We start from the raw sequence: 12,765 nt of genomic DNA, 5'->3' as shown, positions 1-12,765 counted from the left end.
TCTATTAAATGTCGGTCTAAACAGTGCTAAAATATGTAGGGCTACAGGAAATGTACCTTGCCATGTGAAACGTTGGTCATGTACTTGGACAGCACACTTCAAATGACCTGGAATTTTGGGCCAGTGGGAACAGACCCAAAGGAACAGGGTGTCTGACGTGAGAGAAAGTGTCTTGCCAAGAGTCATTGAACATAGACTGTGTGGACACATGAGAGAACACTTTGTCATGTCATTGTATAGGTGACAACTCCTCAGTGTAGTACAATGTTAGAGCACACAGATTACTTCATGTCAGATCTCATGATCAATTTCAGCTCTAATGTTTTGAAGAACTGGCTTTGTGTTTATAATATATGATCGGGTGGTTTTACAGTACACTGTCAAAACTAAGGCATGGTGATGTTGATTTCAAGAACATTTCAACAATTAGTTTGATACGTTAACTCCATACTATCAATCTAATAACGTGCCGGATCAAACCTGTTGCCATTTTATGTCTTCGGTGTGATAAGTTGCGCAGATAATTATGTGTGTGTTGTTTTTTACGGTGTACAGCCCTCTATATTTGATCAGACACAGGAAGGCATCTCTGATCATGTGTTCACAGCCCAGTGGCTTCTCCTGCTCTTTTGGTCTGCTGTGGCTGGCTATGATGTAACATGTGGATTGGAAACTGCTCATGAGCATACATTCTGATTGACTGCTGTCACCATGGCAACCTACCTCTGGTTCCATTATTGACATCTTTCTGCGCCCTGCCCCCTATCTGCCTCTGTTTGCGCCTGTGCTTTATACTGCTAGCATCTATGTCTCAGAGGCAAATGGGTGATAATACTGTTTAATAGTAAGAATAACAATGAAACTATATTTATATAGAAACAGAGACACGACCCTTTGAATCAAAGGCTGTTGTTTGAAATCAGCACTCCCATTAATCTTTAAAAAGTAGACCTATACAGTAACTCCCTTTTGAGTTGTTTTGTATTTCACAGTTTGGACAAAAATGTTGCCATATCTTCTTTTTCTCCCATCGCTATCAATAGGCTAAATGACAGCTTTATAATGACTGGAAACAGTTGAGAAAGTGTTTTGTGCAATTCTTCTGAATGACTGCACTGTTGCTTTGCAATGAGTGTGCCAAGAGGTGTGAGCGAGCTTGCCTTGCTTACCTTCATTTTAAGTATTCCATACACAGTCAGAGAACATGGCTGGCTTATGTTATTTGAACCTTCTTTCTTTTTATGCCTTGGCAGAAACAGATGTGCAGCCACAGTACATGAATTAATTCTTAGCAAAACTTGCTGGATTTAGATAACTCTGTGAAAATGCTTTACCCCCTGCAGTGTTTAATATGTGTGAGAGATGAGAAAACAAAACGAATTCTGCCTGGTTACCTATGACTACTTCGGACTACTACTAGCTCTCTAAGCTTGCAATCATGCCACACTTGACTGTGGCCTATTGGACAAGGCTGCCAGCTCACCTGTGTTAAAGTGCTTAAGGGTTTATTGTAACACATGAATTTGTTGTATACATTAAGTTGACAAATTAAAGACAAATGTTTGGTTGTGAAAATGTTGACAGTGACAGTTATTTTCTGTTTCCTCCTTTCACTACCTCCTTCCTGTGTGTGTGGTGTGTGTGTGTGTGTGTGTGTGTGTGTGTGTGTGTGTGTGTGTGTGTGTGTGTGTGTGTGTGTGTGTGTGTGTGTGTGTGTGTGTGTGTGTGTGTGTGTGTGTGTGTGTGTGTGTGTGTGTGTCTGGATTTTCCATCGCTCCATCTCAAAGGTGCTATTTTTAGTTGCCCTGTTTTTTTCTCTCCATTTTTGTATCTGTCTTTTCCTCTCTGTCATTATGAGCAGAATAAGCAACGAACACTCTCACTTGTTCTCTCTCTCTTACATATGAATAAATGAATGTATTTGTATCATGATGTTAGTAATAGTTAGACGTCTCCTCATATGAATAAATTAATGTATTTGTATCATGATGTTAGTTATAGTCAGGAACCATGTACTGGATGCACATGGATACTATGCTTGTGCCATACTACATAGAGAGAGATGGCAATGGGAGGGTGTGTGTGTCTGTGTCTGTGTCTGTGTCTGTGTCTGTGTCTGTGTGTGTGTGTGTGTGTGTGTGTGTGTGTGTGTACAGTGGCAGGAGTGAGGCCAGACTGTGTCTGTGGGATCACAGATGGTCGTTTAACCACCCAAAGAGACTCAGCGGCTCTGTGATCGTTTACCTTGGCCTCCCGCTGAAGCTCTCTACTGCACCAGAATGCCACAGCACTGATGCCCTGGCTGTGCCATCAGTCTGGCTGTGTTCATTTGTGTTGCCATGCGGGCACCATGTTTTTACACGCCAGCCACTTCCACGCCTCAGCTGAGGGTGATTAACAGCCTGGATGCTGAACCAATCACACTGAGCAGGTCAAACTCCTTCAGCAGCACGCCAATGTCCGCCTATTCATTTGGCACTGAAGACAAATACAGCGCTCCGCTCAACATTTATTTCAGTCAGTTGAGAACTTACCTTTTTTGTTTTTTCATTCATATAAATCTATCTTAATACTGACAACTGACAATTTATATTTCATCATATTTTTAAAAGAAAAGAAATTAAAGAAATGATTACTCAGTACCTTTACACTGTCATGTAAACAGCATGTCTAATACTCTCTGAAACATCCAAACCTAGTCTCTAACAGTACATAAGTGGATCATTCACTATTGACACATATAGAATGTGTACATAAATGTGGCTTAAATGTCTCTCTTAATACAAGACTTTTAGATTGACATACTGACAAAGACACAGAGCAGCAGTTGTACAGTGAGATCTGCTTCCATTAATGAGTCCTTGTGGGGCACTGGGAAGTCTGTCAGATACCAGCAGCTTTATGTAGGCTGAACTATAAATCAGTAGAAGCTGCTGGGCTATGTCCTGTCGGAAAAGAACAATCATATTTTAAAAGATGACAATGGATTAATGGTTAAATACTACACGGGATATGTTTGGACATTCTGAACATTGCATCTGCAAATAACTTTTCAACACGGTTACATTAGGCAACCATTTCAGTTGCAGTCCGAAAAGAGATGTAGTTTCCTGCCTATTCAAATGTTTTGTGTGTAGTGTATAAACAATACTAACATTATGCTAACAGCATATTAGACCATAGACCATATTCTAATACCTTTGCAATAGGAGTACAGCCATTTTGTTGTTTTCCCCTACCTGTGCCGGTATGGTGTGGTCTGGCACGAGACTGAAGTTTTTTGTGAGTTTTGTCTCCTCCCGCTGACTAGAGGGAGTACTGCGATTTGTGTCTTCATTCTCTTCCAACAAGGGGCGCTCCTCTTCAGGAACATCATGGTCCAGTGAGATGGCATCAGGGTCATAACCCTCTGTCACCAAGGTCAGACTGGACATTCTGTTCTTCAGCTTTCTCTGAAAGTATGGTTGACATGCATACATTTTGGAAAGGGTTGTTCCCATGTACCAGCAGGAATATACCAGGGATTGTTGACCGAAATTGTACTTTTTTACAACCTGCAGAGCCTTGATAGAGTTTAGTTTGTTGTCATCAAAGCTGAGTAAAAGACAGTCAGGGTTTACGGTCTATTCTGGGGTATTGATCGTCCTTGTCTTGATCTCTATGCAATACCTTTCCCTGTCCCAAACAGTACGACTGTGGCCAGAGGATGTGTGTGTTTATACAGATCAATACTATTGTAGTACACAACATCAACTGATACACGTACCTGCAGCTCATCCCTGACAAAACTCATGTTCTCAAGAGCGTCCGTGAGGCCAGCAAGGCAGGGGGTCAAGTCCCAGTAAACAATGAAGAGCTGAGACAGACAGAGAGAATAGAAATTAAGCAGCACAGAGATGGTGTTGGTGTGTGTGTGTCTGTGTGTGTGTGTGTGTGTGTGTGTGTGTGTGTGTGTGTGTGTATATATATATGTGTGTGTGTGTGTGTGTGTGTGTGTGTGTGTGTGTGTGTGTGTGTGTGTGTGTGTGTGTGCATCTAATGCCTGCGGTAACAGTATCGGTATAAAGATATGATTCTTTGGAAAGGCGAGTGCATATGGTATATGTAAGTCTAATATGCTGTTAGCATAATGTTAGCATTGTTTATACACTACACACAACATATTTGAACAGTGCAGTCTGGCATTCCAGTAATGCAACACTGTTTCATCACAGTACAATCTCCTGGGAAGTGAGCGGACAAAGGGGAGTTGTTTCTCAGCATTTGTTAGGTCAGTGTTTGTGACATGTTCTACTTTGGTATGTTGTATGAAGCACCACTGCAAGGGAAGCATGGAGGGGTCTCAACACTAGTGGAACTAAACACTGCCATAAGCCCCCACCTTAGACTGAGAGCCTCTGAAAGAGTGTGCCAATGACACATACAAAAATAGCCTAAACCATCGTTGGCTAATTTATGACAAATGTAGTAAAATATTATCTTAGCAATAGAAGAACCTTTTTGAGTTTTTTTTCTCTTTTTAGAAGGCACCACATCAGCACTGTTTGTATGTGTCAAAGGTCTGTACGTGTATGTGCTGTGTAATTCTACTATTTAAGAAATTACTTCAATTGAAAATAACTTGTATTGGCAAACGTTTGGCTAGACAGTAAGTCACTTAATTTCCTAGTAGAGCTTTGAAGTTTAAAAAGTGCCTAACCCAATACTGGGGAGTAGGGGGAACATAAACTGTGTGCATTCATCATAGACTACATAGTATGGTATAGAAAACATCTGGGTGACATGGTGCATACAGATAGAATTACACCCTAGTTTTCACACTGTCTCCAATACAATACGTGATGGAAAAAACACATTTCACATGAATCTGATGTTACCAATTGTCTCTTGGAGGCCTTTTAAAGAGAGTGAAAGTGAAGAGCATACCTGCAGTGTTCCTGTACACTGCTGCACCCAGTCTGCCACCCCTATCAGCAGAGAGTGTCTAATCAGCCTCTCATTGACCTGGATCAGCCGGGTGTCTATGTTCATGTTGATCTGTGGAGAGCCATTTGGGAAGTGAATATTGTAATACTGGAGAAAAAGGAGCAAGCATCCATTGTCTGTTTGATGACAACTGCAAGTGAGATTAGGATTCCATCCTCATAATAATTACTGAGGTCAAGAGTTCAGTGTTTACTGTGGGCATTACTGAGGGTTGGCATTACTGAGGGTTGAGTTCAGTGTTCAGTGTGTGGGCATTACTGAGGGTTGAGTTCAGTGTTCAGTGTGTGGGCATTACTGAGTCAAGAGTTCAGTGTTTACTGTGTGGGCGTTAATGAGGTCGTTAATGAGGTCAAGAGTTCAGTGTTTACTGTGGGCAGGCCCGCTGACAGGGGGGGACAAACGGGTACGTTGTCCCGGGCCCTGGAATGGGGGGGGGCCATAACTGGACCCCCATGAAGTTGGAATTAATTATTGTATGTATACTTCAAAATGTGTTGATTTAGAGAAGAAAAGTGCTTTATTTGCATTCAATGAATGACTCCTCCTCTTTATAAATATTTCAGAAAAGACTCAGGTGATGCTGCAGGTACCAGTAAAGGCAGCTGTGCAGCAGAGCCAGGTAAGACACTGCCAACTTGTTCCAGCCCCGTCGTCAAGTAACAGGCACAGGCGGCGTGTCAAACATATTAGTGCAGCACCACATGAGCAAGTCACACGGAGATGAATATCAGACAGACAGGGGGCATTGAATAATTTGATAACCACAACGGCTTTATTACACTGTGTTTCATACGCCTATATCTAATTGAATCTTAGAATATGCACATTACCCCGCAGGCCCATGTCCAAATCAAATGTTTCAGGCAGGCAGGCACGCGCTGCGCACTCCAATCAGGCTGAATTGATTTGAGAATCATCCCCACTAGTCAGCTGAATTACAGCCAGTGTAACGCGGCTCATGGTTTAAAATAAGCCAGTGGCATGGCAACGTGTGAAATTGCCATTTAGATAGAGTTGGATGTAACGAATGGGTTATAAACGTGACGTTTTGGGGTAGCCTGTAATTAGTTTCTGATTGCCGTTAACTTGAAACTCGCCAGATGAATGGGCTCCGCCTTGTTCCCCAAACATTCTCTGGAAGTTCAGCGGACATACACGCGGGTCTGGCGATAAATAAAACTACCCTTGACATGATTCCCCTTGGTCAAGTGAAAAATGGTCGATGAAATGTGCAGCTAATGAGCTCTAAGTGAATACAATAGCGTGAGTTTTATTGTGGTATGATTCTGAAAGCCATAACTTCACTCAGTCCATATCCATAGCCTATCCAATTAAAGTTGTAAATAATCCTTTTGGTTTATCCGTAATAAATGGGCTTGTCATCCCGACGTCGTGTGTTTGGGAGCTGCACAAGGGAATTCTGTGGTTGTGTTTCGGCGTTTGACAATTTTGGGAACAAAAAAAAAAACCTTAGATTTTTAAACTTTTGTAGTCTTTGGGATAGAGTTAGCCAAGTTGATCAGTCTATACCTCATTGATGACTTTGCCACCACAAAAGTCCGGCGCATGGCATTTCGCACCTAAATAGTTGCACTGCACACAAAGTTAATGTTAAAATGTTCAAATAAACAGTTTGTTGAGTAATGAGTATTTTTTTGAATTTCCGTCATTTAAGGGTAGGGTAGGGACTGAGAAAGTAGAGGTGTGTGTGTTTTTTTGGGGGGGGGGGTGGAGGGGAGGGGGGGCCCATTGAGAGAATTTTGTCCCGGGCCCAGCCAAACCTGTCAGCGGCCCTGACTGTGGGCATTACTGAGGGGTGAGTTCAGTGTTTAGTGTGTGGGCGTTACTGAGGGTTGAGTTCAGTGTTTACTGTGGGCATTACTGAGGGGTGAGTTCAGTGTTTAGGCCCAATCTCAATTCTTCCCCTTGCCCCTTATCTTCCCCCTTACCCTTAAAGTTGCACGTTCATGTGAGAGCTAGTGGTGTCTCAATACCCAGTTCGATCAAGATTAAGGGATAAGATTGAGGGCTATATAGCCCTTGGAGTTAAAATAATCCGAGATCTTACTTGCTCCTCCAAGGGCTATCCCAGAGCACACAGCGAAACCAGCTCGGGAATTTTCAAAAAAACATGGCTGCTTGAAGTGTAGTGTAGAATATTTTACATGAATAAAGCTATCTACACAACTTTTTATATGTTTATAATGACTCGGTTTGATCTGAAATGTGTTACAGCTAGCGCGTATGCCACCACTTCATTGGATTATATGGTAGCTTGCTAGGACTAGCCTGACTCCATGCATGTGTACAGATAACTTTATTATCCACGAATTACGTTTGATATCTGTGAATGACAGCACTTGCTTTGGAGACATCGATCCGTGCTTTACATGTACCGTCCACAAAACAATTACGACAGTCTAGTTTTGTGCTCTATACAGTCGTATATATATTTGCAACCATAATTGAAACTTTTTTAAATCGCTAGTTTCATAGATCATACAGTCACGCATGTCTACAGATAACTTATCCGCGAATTCCGTTTGATATCTGTGAATGACAGCACTTGTTTGAAGACATCGACCTGTGCTTTACATCCACCATCCTGTATTATCCAGGGACGCCAAGTGACGTACCCGAAACCGAGTGGCGTCTCATTTCATAGGGGAAAGTTTTCAGCCCTTGGCCCTTACACTTGCAAGTGCTAGGGTTAAGACAAAGACAAAGAAAAAGGGGCAAGGGGAAGAATCGAGATTGGGCCTTAGTGTGTGGGCGTTACTGAGGGTTGAGTTCAGTGTTTAGTGTGGGCATTACTGAGGGGTGAGTTCAGTGTTTAGTGTGTGGGCATTACTGAGGTCAAGAGTTTAAGAGTTCAGTGTTTAGTGTGTGGGCGTTACTGAGGGTTGAGTTCAGTGTTTACTGAGGGTAGAGTTCAGTGTGTGAGGGCATTACTGAGGGTAGAGTTCAGTGTGTGTGGGCATTACTGAGGTCAAGAGTTCAGTGTTTACTGTGTGGGCGTTACTGAGGTCAAGAGTTCAGTGTTTAGTGTGTGGGCGTTACTGAGGGTTGAGTTCAGTGTTTACTGTGGGCATTACTGAGGGTTGAGTTCAGTGTTTAGTGTGTGGGCGTTACTGAGGTCAAGAGTTCAGTGTGAGCATTACTGAGGGTTGAGTTCAGTGTTTACTGTGTGGGCATTACAGAGGTCAAGAGTTCAGTGTTTAGTGTGTGGGCGTTACTGAGGGTTGAGTTCAGTGTTTACTGTGGGCATTACTGAGGGTAGAGTTCAGTGTGTGTGAGGGCATTACTGAGGTCAAGAGTTCAGTGTGTGAGGGCACTACTGAGGTCAAGAGTCCTGTGTTTACTGTGTGGGTGTTACTGAGTCAAAGGTTCAGTGTTTACTGTGGGCATTACTGAGGGTAGAGTTCAGTGTGTGTGAGGGCATTACTGAGGTCAAGAGTTCAGTGTGTGTGGGCATTACTGAGGTCAAGAGTCCTGTGTTTACTGTGTGGGCGTTACTGAGTCAAAGGTTCAGTGTTTACTGTGTGGGCGTTACTGAGGTCAAGAGTTCAGTGTTTAGTGTTCTGGCATTACTGAGGGGTGAGTTCAGTGTTTACTGTGTGGGCATTACTGAGGGTTGATGGGTTTTAAGTGGCTGGGCTCTTAAAGAGACCCACTGCAGTGTATCTGTGTCTAACAATACAGACAATTTATTCTGCATTAAGAACAAGACGAGGTCACGAGAATTTTTACCCCCCACGATAACATTTAACACAACAAGAAATATAACAGCTCCATATAATACCCCATGTATTATTTATATTGATGTACCTCTTTGCTGTTGTGGTGGATAATTAGGAGAATCACTGTTGTAAAGACGATGGATACCAGGCTCACACACAGACAAAGCACCCAGAAATCTGTGATGGTGTCTCCCATGAAGAGATGAACAGTAGAGTACACGCCACACCACAGCACTAGATACAGCACCTGGCAGGGAGACAGAGATGACAGAGAGAGAGACTTTACAAGTATCACTTTTGCCCTTTGACTCTGGCAAACTTCTTGGTCATTAATTTAGTTTGTTCCTGTTAGCAGTGGTCCATTAACAATACTATCAGCTAATGGGCAGAAATATATGGCACTGGCATAGATGCATTGGAAGGGGAAGACCGATGCAAAAGCTTGGATGTTCAGTTGGCCCCATGCATTTTGGAAAAACATGAGATTAAGTTCACAAGGTGAGGTCTGGCTTTCATTTTACACGGAGTTCTGTTGCCTCTGCAAAATCTTGTAGCTACAACTCAAACTCCAGTACTTTAAACCTTCCCATTTTGATTGAAGCATACCTACTGCTAGAAACTACTCTGTGCAAGCCATTAGCCTTAACCACCACTCCAGACTATGATGCAGACCAAAAGTATCATTAGCATACCAGTCAAGACTCATTTAGGTGAATTTGGTTGAATTTAGTTATAATAGCCAAAATACACATCATGAAGACTGATTTGATCATTAATTAATGTATTTATTACACTAGAGACAACACTAGACTGAGACAACACTAGGCTGAGACAACACTAGACTGAGACAACACTAGGCTGAGACAACACTAGGCTGAGACAACACTAGACTGAGACAACATTAGGCTGAGACAACACTAGGCTGAGACAACACTAGGCTGAGACAACACTAGACTGAGACAACACTAGGCTGAGACAACACTAGGCTGAGACAACACTAGACTGAGACAACACTAGACAATACTAGGCTGAGACAACACTAGAATGAGACAACACTAGGCTGAGACAACACTAGACTGAGACAACACTAGACAACACTAGAATGAGACAACACTAGGCTGAGACAACACTGGACTGAGACAACACTAGACAACACTAGGCTGAGACAACACTAGACTGAGACAACACTAGGCTGAGACAACACTAGGCTGAGACAACACTAGACAACACTAGGCTGAGACAACACTAGAATGAGACAACACTAGACAACACTAGGCTGAGACTACACTAGACTGAAACAACACTAGACTGAAACAACACTAGACATCACTAGACTGAGACAACACTAGACTGAGACAACACTAGACTGAGAAAACACTAGACTGAGACAACACTAGAGACAACACTAGACTGAGACAACACTAGGCTGAGACAACACTAGACTGACACAACACTACACTGAGACAACACTAGACTGATCTGAGACAACACTAGACTGACCTGAGACAACACTAGACTGAGACAACACTAGAGACAACACTAGACTGAGACAACACTAGAGACAACACTAGACTGAGACAACACTAGAGACAACACTAGATTGAGACAACAGATAACACTAGACTGAGACAACGCTAGAAACAACACTAGGCTGAGACAACACTAGACTGAGACAACCCTAGACTGAGACAACACTGGGCTGAGACAGCACTAAGCTGAGACAACACTTGACTGAGACAACACTAGGCTGAGACAACACTAGGCTGAGACAACAGTAGGCTGAGACAACACTAGGCTGAGACAACACTACACCAGTGCCAGCAGCAAGAGAATAGATCAACATGAAAGAGGTAAAAAAAGTATAAATGTTGTGTCATTACTGGGGCCAGGATGAAGTGGAAGATGTTGGAGTTGAAGAAGAGGAATCTGCGTAAAGATGAACTGCCCAGAGCAATCTGAAGTGGGGCCTCGAAGTCCTGTGTAGGAATCTGATATGAAAGCACCAACACAACAAAGGTTTGTCCAACAGTGGCCAAGAGCAAACAAGGCAGTAAAACACATGATCTAAGTCATCGAGATTCATAGAGTGCACATTCAGTATATATTGGGGAACATTATCTTCGACTGCATCGTTGCATTATCTTCGCTGCATCGTTGACGATAAGCAATGTCTATCAATGTATGATAACATGTTGACAACTCTGAACATTTAGAAACAAAGATGTCATTCAAGGAAATGGTATTTCTAAACTACTGACAAAAACACTGTTGAAACGTATCAGTTGTATTTTGCATCTTTAAACAAGTATTTAAATACAGAGAGAGCGAGAGAGATAAAGAGAGAAAAAGAGAGAGTTGACTTGAGTGGGATTGCTAATGACCTGAAAGCCTTTTCGCTCCAGTAGACCCCGACAGAGTGAAAGGTCAAACCTCGGGCTGAACACAGAGGAGCTGGGAACAGCCAACACACACTGGCCTAAACACAAGAGGGATTTGTCTTTTAGAATGATCACATGAATGGATAGAAAAGTACTATGCATCATGACAAAAATTTAAAAAATGTACATGAGAAAGAGAGAAGAATGAAAAACGGCAATAGCAACCGACAAGAGAGTGTGATACAGTGAGCTGTCAAAGTGTGAGATCAAATTAAGATATGAGCAGTCGAAAGCACAGGAAGCCTCACTCGTTTCACTGCCAGATAACCAGACAGTTGTGATGCTCAACAGCAACACATGACCTGTCCTGATAGGGCAGGGTTCAAGTTTCCAAACCAACAGGGGTGAGCCAAGACACTGTCAGGGTGAAGCAACTCCATACCATTGGTCCATTTAGGTGCTCTACTGTTTCCTGGTTGGGTCCTGGTGGGTTGAAGGTGCGACACGGTTTCACTAGTGACACTTTTTGAATTCTCTCGAGTCAGTTTGAGTCTCTCTTCCATCTTTACAGTATGTTATGGTCCCTGAGGAGATTAAGCACATGGATTTGTAGAATGCCTCTTATCAGAAATTTGTGGATAACTATGCGGAGGCGTACTTCCCATGAGAGCAACCAAACCCACTGTAAGAATACAGTAGAAACTGCCAAATCATAAAATATGACAACAATTTCATGCCACCTACAACAGCTAAAAATCATTCAAAGTCATCTGATGTCATGAACATTGCCGTATGTGATGTGAAACAAATTGGAGACGCAGTGTTTGATTGGATCAGAGGGTAGTTTCATAGCAAGCATCAATGTAGGTTTAGAGAGGGGAAAAAACATTACGGCTTAAGTCACTTCCCTTTTTGAATTGTGGTCTCTGACACCCACCGTGAGTATTAATGAAGTGCTCGTTAAAAACTAGTGAATGACAGTGATGGTAATGTTCCCTCAGTACAGCTGTTTTTGATAATAATCTTTAAACAACCTGGTTTTCGAGTGATAAGTTTCTATTTCAACCTAAATGTACACAGGAAACAAGTTTCTAAAAGAGTATTTTAGTTCCCCAAAGACCCAATGTTTTTGGTTCTGCCCTAACTGTAAACACGATTCAATTCAACTGGACATAAATAAATACAAATACAATACATACGCATTCAGGCAGATGAACAAATAGTTCCTGAGCTGGACCCATCACATGAGCATTATTCCCCACGACACACGCTCCTGCTCAACAGCTTGATATCCTGAAGATTTATGTTTGTATGAAGAGATGTTGCAATTACATATCCCCTCTGATGGAATATATAGCCTCTGTGTCCTCTTTTCCTCTGCGCTCTTTCATACTTGTATATACTCTTAGGCAAGTACATATACACACACACGCAGACACAAACACACTTACTGCTTGCCTGCAAATGAGCCCAAGACATTTTATCGGAGAGGTGTGAAAAAGCAGTGCGTCATGGTGATGACGCCTTAGTCTCCTCCCCTCCACTTGACTGACAGTTACTTCCTCTCTCTTTTTCTTTCAAAGATCTTCTGAATTTTGTGAATTTTAGAGACTAAACCGCTTTGCATTACCTTATACCCCTTTTAAAAAATACATTAATTT

General features: G+C 42.3%; 1 protein-coding gene across 1 annotated transcript; it reads right to left on the bottom strand.

Annotated features, from left to right (window-relative positions):
* Positions 1-2,547: 2,547 nt before the first annotated feature.
* Positions 2,548-12,453, bottom strand: tmem268 (transmembrane protein 268). Its single transcript, XM_080837517.1, has 9 exons — positions 12,304-12,453; positions 11,547-11,688; positions 11,108-11,202; positions 10,607-10,714; positions 8,815-8,973; positions 4,927-5,037; positions 3,767-3,856; positions 3,240-3,452; positions 2,548-2,945 (listed from the first exon to the last, which is right to left on the bottom strand). Exons 2-9 carry the CDS (start codon positions 11,665-11,667, stop codon positions 2,778-2,780), a joined length of 1,065 nt encoding a protein of 354 aa, XP_080693643.1. The 5' UTR covers positions 11,668-11,688; positions 12,304-12,453; the 3' UTR covers positions 2,548-2,777.
* Positions 12,454-12,765: the final 312 nt, after the last annotated feature.

The sequence above is a fragment of the Sprattus sprattus genome, assembly GCF_963457725.1.
Source record: "Sprattus sprattus genome assembly, chromosome: 4".
In the NCBI taxonomy this organism is placed as follows: Eukaryota; Metazoa; Chordata; class Actinopteri; order Clupeiformes; family Clupeidae; genus Sprattus; species Sprattus sprattus.
Note: the sequence above shows the minus strand (reverse complement) of the source record. Positions and strands in the feature narration are given on the sequence as shown.

Bases quoted from the DNA above. Each gene is read 5' to 3' on its own strand.
- tmem268 (XM_080837517.1), bottom strand. From the start codon at position 11,667: ATGGAAGAGAGACTCAAACTGACTCGAGAGAATTCAAAAAGTGTCACT. The intron at 10,715-11,107 runs GTCATTAGCAAT...CTTTCATATCAG, and splicing joins TGGAGCGAAAAGGCTTTCAG to ATTCCTACACAGGACTTCGA. The intron at 3,857-4,926 runs GTATGCTCTTCA...TGTCTGTCTCAG, and splicing joins AGTGTACAGGAACACTGCAG to CTCTTCATTGTTTACTGGGA.